The sequence below is a fragment of the Oncorhynchus mykiss genome, chromosome 29 (assembly GCF_057628025.1).
Source record: "Oncorhynchus mykiss isolate SJ-2025 chromosome 29, ASM5762802v1, whole genome shotgun sequence".
Classification (NCBI taxonomy): domain Eukaryota; kingdom Metazoa; phylum Chordata; class Actinopteri; order Salmoniformes; family Salmonidae; genus Oncorhynchus; species Oncorhynchus mykiss.
This window is the reverse complement of record NC_143050.1, coordinates 1,947,501-1,959,180: the sequence shown is the minus strand read 5'-3', so window position 1 is coordinate 1,959,180 and position 11,680 is coordinate 1,947,501. Positions and strand designations below refer to the sequence as shown.

At 45.7% G+C, this 11,680-nt stretch overlaps 1 protein-coding gene across 1 annotated transcript in view; it reads right to left on the bottom strand.

The window, feature by feature from the left end:
• Window positions 1-3,711: 3,711 nt before the first annotated feature.
• The window catches only part of LOC110516146 (glutamate metabotropic receptor 5a), a 76,837-nt gene continuing 68,868 nt past the window's right edge, over window positions 3,712-11,680 (bottom strand). The window contains exons 17-18 of the mRNA XM_036967732.2: window positions 10,088-10,251; window positions 3,712-9,492 (exon numbers count right to left, since the gene is read on the bottom strand). Coding sequence (XP_036823627.2) covers window positions 8,079-9,492; window positions 10,088-10,251 — 1,578 coding nt within the window. The 3' untranslated portion in view covers window positions 3,712-8,078. The remainder of the gene's footprint in view (window positions 9,493-10,087; window positions 10,252-11,680) is intronic.

Genomic DNA, 11,680 nt, shown 5'->3' with positions numbered 1-11,680 from the left:
GGCCAAATAAAACCACCCGCAGGCCAAATAAAAACACCCGCAGGCCAAATAAAAACACCCGCAGGCCAAATAAAACCACCCGCAGGCCAAATAAAACCACCCGCAGGCCAAATAAAAACACCAGCAGGCCAAATAAAACCACCCGCAGGCCAAATAAAAACACCCGCAGGCCAAATAAAAACACCCGCAGGCCAAATAAAACCACCCGCAGGCCAAATAAAACCACCCGCAGGCCAAATAAAACCACCCGCTGGCCAAATAAAACCACCCGCGGGCCAAATAAAACCACCCACGGGCCAAATAAAACCACCCGCGGGCCAAATAAAACCACCCGCAGGCCAAATAAAACCACCCGCAGGCCAAATAAAAACACCCGCAGGCCAAATAAAACCACCCGCAGGCCAAATAAAACCACCCGCAGGCCAAATAAAACCACCGTGGGCCAAATAAAAAAAACGCAGGCCAAATAAAACCACCCCGGGCCAAATAAAACCACCCGCAGGCCAAATAAAAAAAACGCAGGCCAAATAAAACCACCCGCAGGCCAAATAAAACCTCCCGCGGGCCACAAGTTGGGGAACCCTGTTATAAAGGTCTGTTGTCAGAAAGGCAGAGAGATAGAAAAAGAGAGAAGATATCTCTAATAAACATTATAAAATAATGATTACAGACATGTTATTATCCAAACAAGTTTCTAGACTATCTGCTATTGGCACAGATCAGCATGCACACATTGATAAGACCACCAGGTATCACTCAGATCCAATACGGATTATTGATTATAACATATGGATTAGTATCGAAATTAGAATATAAACATCCTGTATGTTCTGTTTCCGTACACGTCCTCAGAGTTGATATGAGAGCGATCATTGATTATCATCGATCATTGATTATTGGAACATACTGCATATCCACACGTAAGCCTGGTCCCGGATCAGTTTGTGCTCTTTGCCGACTCCACTGCTTACCCTTCAAACTAACATGACAGCAACAAACACATCTGGCACTCAGGCTAATAAACATCCTCTCTGCTCTGGTAAACAGAAACACTTGACGAGAGAGGAGGTTTGAACTAGCCGTTTGCTCCATCCTGGAACAGATGCCAGGACTATGTGTAATACACAGTAGGCCAAAATACTGTAGCATTTGTGGCTATTGCTATCAAAGTCCGAACTACAGATGCAGGATCTTAATTTGACCCAGTTTTAATCCTGCAGCAACAGGAAACGTGAATGATTATGTGGATTATAATTCATGTACATTTTTGAATTAGGGTGATACATTTTTTCGTAAGGGAGAAAATCAAGTCTGAAATTTAAAAGTGCCAATCACAAACTTCTGAAGCCTTTTTAAAACCTCAAATAATTTACACATTTTAAGGAAAGTTATCCTGCAACAGGGTGATCAAATTAAGATCCTACATATGTAGGCCTACATATAAAATCATTTCCAAATGGAAAAAGATTAGAATTAGATTAGAATAAGACCAATACATTTTCAAAGCTGTCCTATTGGCACATTTCATATTCTTAATATATTACAACATGCTTCAAACAAAGTTGAACAATTTGCCATATTACAAGATATGACAACAAAAAAAAAGCAAAATCGCCAGTATTGTTCCCTTTCTATATAAAATACGAGTCACTTCTTCTACAAAACAGTATTGTCAACATGCAGATCTGAAGCACATCGAGGTAGTCAGCCAATGACAGAGAATCACATAACATGTCGCGTGTGTGTGTGTGTGTGTGTGTGTGTGTGTGTGTGTGTGTGTGTGTGTGTGTGTGACGGTATGAGCAGGTAGAGTATATTTTGGTTCTAAGTTCATACCACATCCTGAGTGTTGTATTCGTCTACATCAACTGACGAGGCTCCCACTATGGGGGCCTGGTCAGAAGTAGCTTCCTCCTATAGGGAACACGGTGCCACTTGGGAGGCAGCCTGATAGTAACTAGTTAACAATAATAACAATGATGTACATTCAGATCACTAAATCTAGTTAGTCAACTCTAGAGAATCAGAACCAGTATAACATTACGTTTCAATCTGTTACTTTGAAGCAACTGCCCAGTTATCAGGTAGCATCAGTCCAGTCAAATTAAAAACATCATTATTTACATTTTTTTTTTCTCAGCTTGGGCATATTGCAAGTGATACAACAACTGATCTATTTTATTAGCAAAGTTTTTAAATATAATATGGTCTGTTTGCTTGACATGAACATGAATCTTTATTGATCGGTATAAACCCACACCATTCTGTTGTTGGGGTATAAACCCACACCATTCTGTTGTTAGGGTATACACCCACAACATTCTGTTGTTGGGGTAAAAACCCACACCATTCTGTTGTTGGGGTAAAAACCCACACCATTCTGTTGTTAGGGTATACACCCACACCATTCTGTTGTTGGGGTAAAAACCCACACCATTCTGTTGTTGGGGTATAAACCCACACCATTCTGTTGTTGGGGTAAAAACCCACACCATTCTGTTGTTAGGGTATACACCCACAACATTCTGTTGTTAGGGTATACACCCACACCATTCTGTTGTTGGGGTATAAACCCACACCATTCTGTTGTTAGGGTATACACCCACACCATTCTGTTGTTAGGGTATACACCCACACCATTCTGTTGTTAGGGTATACACCCACACCATTCTGTTGTTAGGGTATACACCCACACCATTCTGTTGTTAGGGTATACACCCACACCATTCTGTTGTTAGGGTATACACCCACACCATTCTGTTGTTAGGGTATACACCCACACCATTCTGTTGTTAGGGTATACACCCACACCATTCTGTTGTTAGGGTATACACCCACACCATTCTGTTGTTAGGGTATACACCCACACCATTCTGTTGTTAGGGTATACACCCACACCATTCTGTTGTTAGGGTATACACCCACACCATTCTGTTGTTAGGGTATACACCCACACCATTCTGTTGTTAGGGTATACACCCACACCATTCTGTTGTTAGGGTATACACCCACACCATTCTGTTGTTAGGGTATACACCCACACCATTCTGTTGTTAGGGTATACACCCACACCATTCTGTTGTTAGGGTATACACCCACACCATTCTGTTGTTAGGGTATACACCCACACCATTCTGTTGTTAGGGTATACACCCACACCATTCTGTTGTTAGGGTATACACCCACACCATTCTGTTGTTAGGGTATACACCCACACCATTCTGTTGTTAGGGTATACACCCACACCATTCTGTTGTTAGGGTATACACCCACACCATTCTGTTGTTAGGGTATACACCCACACCATTCTGTTGTTAGGGTATACACCCACACCATTCAAACAAAGAAACACTGCTTTTTATCAAACTTAAGTACAATTTTTGGAAAGAAAACTTCACTCATATTGTAGATAGTTATAGGTCATATTTCAAAGAAATCTGAAAACACTGGACAACTACTTTAATAACATACCTTAAAGGTGTACTACAACTACTGGTACTACTGGTACTACTACTACTGTTACTACTACTACCGTTACTACTGCCACTACTACTACTGCTGTTACTGCTACTGTTACTGTTACTGCTACTACTGGTACTACTGTTACTGTTACTACTACTACTGGTACCACCGTTACTACTGCTACTGTTACAACTGTTACTACTACTGTTACTACTACTACTGTTACTACTACTACTACTACTACTACAAATACGACTACTACTACTGTTACTACTACTACTGTTACTACTACTACTATTACTACTGTCAATACTACCACTACTACTACTGGTACTACTACTAGTACTACCACTGTTACTACTACTACTACTACTACCCTACCACTGTTACTACTACTACTGATACTACTACTGTTACTACTATGACTGTTACTACAACTACTACCACTGCCACTACTACTGTTACTACTACTAATTATACTAATACTACTGCTGCTACTACTACTGTTACTACTACTACTACTACTTCTGTTACTACTACTACTGCTACTAATACTACTGCTGCTACTACTACTGTTACTACTACCAATACTACAATTTCTACTATTGTACTGTTACTATTACTAATGGTAGTAGCAGTAGTAACAATAGTAATAGTAGTAGTAGAAATGGTAGTATTAGTAGTATTAGTAGTAACATGATTAGTAGTAGTAGTAGTAACAGTAGTAGTAGTAGTAACAGTAGTAGTAGTAGTAACAGTGGAAGTAGTAGTAGTAACAGTAGTAGTAGTAGTAGCAGTATTAACAGTAGTAGTAGTAACAGTAGTAGTAGTACAAGTAGTAGTAGTAGTAGTAACAGTAGTAGAAGTAGTAGTAGTAGTAACAGTAGTAGTAGTAGTAGTAACAGTAGTAGAAGTAGTAGTAACAGTGGTGGTAGTAGTAGTAAAAGTGGTTGTAGTAGCAGTAGTAGTAGTAGTAGTAGTAGTAACAGTAGTAGTAGTAGTAGTAACAGTAGTAGAAGTAGTAGTAACAGTGGTGGTAGTAGTAGTAAAAGTGGTTGTAGTAGCAGTAGTAGTAGTAGTAGTAGTAGTAACAGTAGTAGTAGTAATAGTAACAGCAGTAGTAGTAGTAGTAGTAACATTAGTAGTAGTAGTAGTAGTAGCATTAGTAGTAGTAGTAGTAGTAGTAGTAGCAGGAGTAGTAGTAGTAACAATAGTAGTAGTAGTAGTAGTAGTAACAGTTGTAGAAGTGACAGTAGTAGTAGTAACAGTAGTAGTAATAATAGTAGTAGTAGTAGTAGTAGTAGTAGTAACAGTAGTAGTAGTAGTAGTAGTAGCAGGAGTAGTAGTAGTAACAGTAGTAGTAGTAGAAGTAGTAGTAGTAGTAACATTTGTAGAAGTGACAGTAGTAGTAGTAACAGAAGTAGTAGTAATAGTAGTAGTAGTAGTAGTAGTAGTAACAGTTGTAGAAGTGACAGTAGTAGTAGTAACTGTAGTAGTAGTAATAGTAGTAGTATTAGTAGTAGTAGTAGTAACAGTAGTAGTAGGAGCAGTAGTAGTAGTAGTAGACGTGTTTTGTACGTTTCTGTAAATAGTTTTTATGCTGTTCTGATTTAGTTAAGCAGGCTGGGGGAGGAGTCCTAGAAGAGTTAATCAGGCTGGGTGAGGAGTCCTATAAGAGTTAACCAGGCTGGGGGAGGAGTCCTAGAAAAGTTATCCAGGCTGGGGGAGGAGTCCTAGAAGAGTTAACCAGGCTGGGGGAGGAGTCCTGTAAGAGTTATCCAGGCTGGGGGAGGAGTCCTAGAAGAGTTAATCAGGCTGGGGGAGGAGTCCTATAAGAGTTATCCAGGCTGGGGGAGGAGTCCTAGAAGAGTTAACCAGGCTGGGGGAGGAGTCCTAGAAGAGTTCATCAGGCTTGGGGGAGGAGTCCTAGAAGAGTTAATCAGGCTGGGGGAGGAGTCCTATAAGAGTTAACCAGGCTGGGGGAGGAGTCTTAGAAGAGTTATCCAGGCTGGGGGAGGAGTCCTAGAAGAGTTAATCAGGCTGGGTGAGGAGTCCTATAAGAGTTAACCAGGCTGGGGGAGGAGTCCTAGAAGAGTTATTCAGGCTGGGGGACGAGTCTAGAAGAGTTAACCAGGCTGGGGGAGGAGTTCTAGAAGAGTTATTTAGGCTGGGGGAGGAGTCCTAGAAGAGTTATTCAGGCTGGGGGAGGAGTCCTAGAAGAGTTATTCAGGCTGGGGGAGGAGTGCTAGAAGAGTTATTCAGGCTGGGGGAGGAGTCCTAGAAGAGTTATTCATGCTGGGGGAGGAGTCCTATAAGAGTTATTCAGGCTGGGGGAGGAATCCTAGAAGAGTTTTTCAGGCCGGGGGAAGAGTCCTAGAAGAGTTATCCAGGCTGGGGGAGGAGTCCTAGAATAGTTATTCAGGCTGGGGGAGGAGTCCTAGAAGACAGTAGCTCTGGTAAACTGTCATCACAGTTGTTGGCACTGCTCTGGTATTCCTCCCAAACAGAGATGTCAGGTGATTTATTGTCACGTTGTTGTGTTACTGACAGGAATTTAGCAGTTTCGGGGGTTTTGTCTGGGAAGTGATTTCCACTGAAAGAAGTGTCACTGTTTTGGGCAGGGACTAAAACAGAAGAAGAACAGGAATAGGTCCAGTCATTGCCTGAATTTTGACCGATCTGCCAACACCTATTGGGAGGCATTGAGTCTGGTGAAGTGACCTCTGATTGGACGAGGTTGTGATGTAGGTGTGGCATAGTCATTATTGCTCCTGCCACTGCTCAGCTGTCAGTGCGTCCTGACACATGCCTTAACTCAGGAGGACCTGAGCTCTGAACTGTTACAATCCACATGTTGTGTCGTCCATCTGTGCTCTCAGAAACTGAGACTTTGTTGATTTTTCAGGTGTTCGGCCAGGCAGTCAGTCAGTCAGGCAGTCAGTCAGTCAGTCAGGCAGTCAGTCAGGCAGTCAGTCAGTCAGGCAGTCAGCCAGGCAGTCAGTCAGGCAGTCAGTCAGTCAGCCAGGCAGTCAGTCAGTCAGGCAGTCAGCCAGGCAGTCAGTCAGTCAGCCAGGCAGTCAGCCAGTCAGACAGTCAGTCAGTCAGACAGGCAGTCAGCCAGGCAGTCAGTCAGTCAGTCAGTCAGCCAGGCAGTCAGTCAGTCAGGCAGTCAGCCAGGCAGTCAGTCAGTCAGCCAGGCAGTCAGACAGGCAGTCAGTCAGTCAATCAGTCAGTCAGCCAGGCAGTCAGCCAGTCAGACAGTCAGTCAGTCAGACAGGCAGTCAGCCAGGCAGTCAGTCAGGCAGTCAGTCAGGCAGTCAGTCAGTCAGACAGTCAGGCAGTCAGTCAGACAGTCAGTCAGCCAGGCAGTCAGTCAGTCAGTCAGGCAGTCAGTCACCCATCAGCTCAGCTGGCAGCAACAGCATGTCTTTACTTCTAGTCTTCAGTGAAGCTGTACTGCGGTCCTGAGACCCTTTCAGTCTTTAGTGTGGCTGAACTGCGGTCCTGAGGCCCTTCAGTCTTTAATGTGGCTGTACTGAGGCCGTTCAGTCTTTAATGTGGCTGTACTGGGGTCCTGAGGCCCTTCAGTCTTTAATGTGGCTGTACTGAGGCCGTTCAGTCTTTAATGTGGCTGTACTGGGGTCCTGAGGCCCTTCAGTCTTTAATGTGGCTGTACTGAGGCCGTTCAGTCTTTAGTGTGGCTGAACTGCGGTCCTGAGGCCCTTCAGTCTTTAATGTGGCTGTACTGCGGTCCTGAGACCCTTTAATGTGGCTGTACTGAGGCCCTGAGGCCCTTCAGTCTTTAATGTGGCTGTACTGCGGTCCTGAGACCCTTTCAGTCTTTAGTGTGGCTGTACTGCGGTCCTGAGGCCCTTCAGTCTTTAATGTGGCTGTACTGAGGCCGTTCAGTCTTTAATGTGGCTGTACTGGGGTCCTGAGGCCCTTCAGTCTTTAATGTGGCTGTACTGCGGTCCTGAGACCCTTTCAGTCTTTAGTGTGGCTGTACTGCGGTCCTGAGGCCCTTCAGTCTTTAATGTGGCTGTACTGGGGTCCTGAGGCCCTTCAGTCTTTAATGTGGCTGTACTGAGGCCCTTCAGTCTTTAATGTGGCTGTACTGGGGTCCTGAGGCCTTTTAATGTGGCTGTACTGGGGTCCTGAGGCCTTTTAATGTGGCTGTACTGGGGTCCTGAGGCCCTTCAGTCTTTAGTGTGGCTGTACTGCGGTCCTGAGGCCCTTCAGTCTTTAATGTGGCTGTACTGCGGTCCTGAGGCCCTCCCCCTGTCTCTCCTCCTGGCGTCCCCCAACACTCTCAGGGGGGAGAAACTATGGCTCTTATCCAAGGAAAGGAAATAAAGTTGAGTAAATATTGTGTAGCTCATCCAGCACTGTTGTACAGCTCTCCTCTCATTTCCTGTTTCTCCAACTGTGCACAACTAAATCTCCAAATGCAAAACTTCATATTCTAACCTCTTATTCCACAGAACACATCTCTAGTAGAGGGGGAGTTTACATGGAAGGGGAGGAGGAGTTTACAGGGAAGAGGAGGAAGAGGAGGAGGAGTTTACAGGGAAGAGGAGGAGGAGTTTACAGGGAAGAGGAAGAAGTGGAGGAGGAGTTTACAGGGAAGAGGAGCTCTGGCTGTAGTGCCGTAGCATCAGTCTGTCATATTTCCCCGGGGGACAGGGCTCACCCAGGGCAGACTCCGAGGCCAGGGAGGGGGGCGTGGTGCCAGGCGACTCCAGGGAGGAGTCTCTAAACGGGGAAGGAGGGGCCAGAGCAGCCAGCTCCTCCAGCAGCTCTGTGGTTCTCACCGCTGCAGTACCACACACCCCGCCCCCAGGACCATAGACCACACCGACCGACCCACCCACCCGGGGGTTGCCATGGTTAGAGGCGGCGATGGCTGCTACTTCAGCGTAGGTGGTGACTGTGGTATTTGGCTGTCTGGTGCGGGGTAGGATGTAGGGAGGAGGGCATGGGGCGGGGGTGAGGCCTGGACCCGGAGGAGGGGGGTCAGCTCCCTCCGGTGGCGACCCAGGGAGCATCATGTTGTTGAGCTGGCTGATGTTGGCGGTGAAACGGTTCACCACACAGCTAATCTGATCCATGATGTTGGAGCCCTGGGGCTGACTGCCCACCGTGCCCACACCAATACCCCTGTCACCTATACCACCAACACCTATATCCATGTCTAAATCACCCACACCAGTATTACCAACCCCACCACCACCACCAATATCACCTATGCCCCCCATACCTACACCCCTACCAACACCGCCAATATCACCTATGCCCCCCATACCTACACCCCTACCACCACCACCAATATCACCTATGCCCCCCATACCTACACCCCTACCACCACCACCAATATCACCTATGCCCCCCATACCTACACCCCTACCAACACCACCAATATCACCTATGCCCCCCATACCTACACCCCTACCACCACCACCAATATCACCTATGCCCCCCATACCTACACCCCTACCAACACTACCAATATCACCTATGCCCCCCATACCACCACCACCCCCCATCTTGCCCACTCCGCCATACACCCTTGTCTGAGGCCTCTCTGTCATGTAGTATGGCAGAGCCCTGATCTCCTCTCCGTCCTGGGACCCCTGAGCCCCCCGGGGGGGACATGGGTGGTAGGTTCCAGCGTGAGGCGAGGGAGGGCAAGGGTGGAAGCCTCCAACGCTTTGGCTGACTGTGGGCAGGGCTAGTGGGGAGGGTGAGGAGGGACAGCGGCGGTATGCTCCAACATGAGGCGAGGGAGGGCAGGGGTAGGTTCCAGGGGGGTAATGCTGCGCCCCCTGAGGTTCGTCGTAGACCCCCCTGTCCCCAAGTTGGGGCGTGGCGGGGGCGAGGTCGGGGGTGCCCGCCCCCTTAGAGAAGGGCTTAATGATGGCTGTCTGGTTGACCTCCTCCTTCTTCTTGATGTGGATAGAGATCCTCTTCCACAGGTTGGGTCTGTAGCCGCTGCGCTCATTCTGAGACCACGACACCGACTTGCCGTTGGAGCTGGGAGGGGGATGACATAATACAACAGGGTTTAAAACCTAACTGACCTCTAACCTCTAACCCCTAACCTTACTGACTTACAGTTGGAGCTGGGAGGGGGATGACATGCAACAGGGTTAAATATTTGACCGCTAACCCCTGACCTCTAACCGTTGACCTCTTCGCCGTGCTTACTTCTTGTTGGAGCTGCAGGGAGAACTAGAGGGTGAACTGATATGGTAGTGTCTGTATGCATCTTGAAAGGTAATTTTTTGGGAAATGTTTTACTCTGACCTCTAACCCCTAAATCCTAACTGACCCCAGTATCTGATATACTCTGACCTTTAACCCCTAAATCCTAACTGACTCCAGTACCTGATATACTCTGACCTCAAACCCCTAAATCCTAACTGACTCCAGTACCTGATATACTCTGACCTCAAACCCCTAAATCCTAACTGACTCCAGTACCTGATATACTCTGACCTTTAACCTCCTAAATCCTAACTGACTTCAGTACCTGACACAGTCCCGCCCAGATCCAGATGTCATCTGAACAGGCCCGCCATGCTCTTTGACTCGGCTACTAACCTCTAACCCCTGACCCTTACGGTACCTGAGGTTTTCTTCAGACCCCTTCCTTCTGAAGAGTCCAGCCATGGTCTTGGGTTTGGCAGCGTTAGCGGCTGTCTTGGCATCCCCTACATGCATACGGACCTGGGTAGAGGTGGTGAAGGCACTCCGTACGTTCTTCTCCGGCTTTGCCAGCATGATGTATACCTGGGGAAGACACACACACAGAGAGAGATAAAAAGTAATCACACCATTCATCAGCAGTAATACTTCTGTGTATGTTTTTTAATATGTGTAAATGTTGTCTAAGTGTGTGTAAATGCTGTCTAAGTGTGTGTAAATGTTGTCTAAGTGTGTGTAAATGCTGTCTAAGTGTGTGTAAATGCTGTCTAAGCGTGTGTAAATGCTGTCTAAGTGTGTGTACATGCTGTCTAAGTGTGTGTGAATGCTGTCTAAGTGTGTGTGAAAATGGTCTAAGTGTGTGTAAATGCTGTCTAAGTGCATGTAAATGCTGTCTAAGTGTGTGTAAATGCTGTCTAAGTGTGTGTGAATGCTGTCTAAGTGTGTGTGAATGCTGTCTAAGTGTGTGTAAATGCTGTCTAAGTGTGTGTAAATGCTGTCTAAGTGTGTGTGTGTGTGTGTGAATGCTGTCTAAGTGTGTGTAAATGCTGTCTAAGCGTGTGTAAATGCTGTCTAAGTGTGTGTACATGCTGTCTAAGTGTGTGTGAATGCTGTCTAAGTGTGTGTGAAAACGGTCTAAGTGTGTGTAAATGCTGTCTAAGTGCGTGTAAATGCTGTCTAAGTGTGTGTAAATGCTGTCTAAGTGTGTGTGAATGCTGTCTAAGTGTGTGTAAATGCTGTCTAAGTGTGTGTAAATGCTGTCTAAGTGTGTGTACATGCTGTCTAATGTGTGTAAATACTGTCTAAGTGTGTGTACATGCTGTCTAAGTATGTGTACATGCTGTTTAAATCTGTGTCCGAATACCCATATCAACATACTGTATACTACATACTTAATGAGTACCCATACTAACATACTGTATGCTATGTACTTAATGAGTACCCATACCAACATACTGTATACTACATACTTAATGAGTACTAACATACTAACATACTGAATACTACATGCTTAATGAGTACCCATACCAACATACTGTATACTACATACTATTAGTTAATTTTAGTATACTGTATCTGAACTGTATCCTTTCAGTTGAGCGTACCAGCGCTTCACCTGTCTACCAGATGTTGATGTTGTTGCTATGCAACCTCTTGCTAGCTTGTTAGCATAACAAAAGACTAGCTAGACATTTTACGATTTTGGGTGTGTTCGTAAATTCAATCTGGAGTGCCAGAGTGCGCTCTGGGCTTTGGTAAATCCAGATGTTGTCAGATTGTTCGTTTGTGAGCGTTTCACCCTCGGAGCGCATCAATATTATTGACCTCAATCCTATAGAAAATGTATGGGCAGAACTGGAAAAGCGAGTGTGAGCAAGGAGGCCTATAAACCTGACTCAGTTACACCAGCTCTGTCAGGAGGAATGGGCCGAAATTCCCCCAACCCCATTGTGTGAAGCTTGTGGGAGGATACCCGAAAAGATTTTACCCAAGTTAAACAACTTAAAGGCAATGC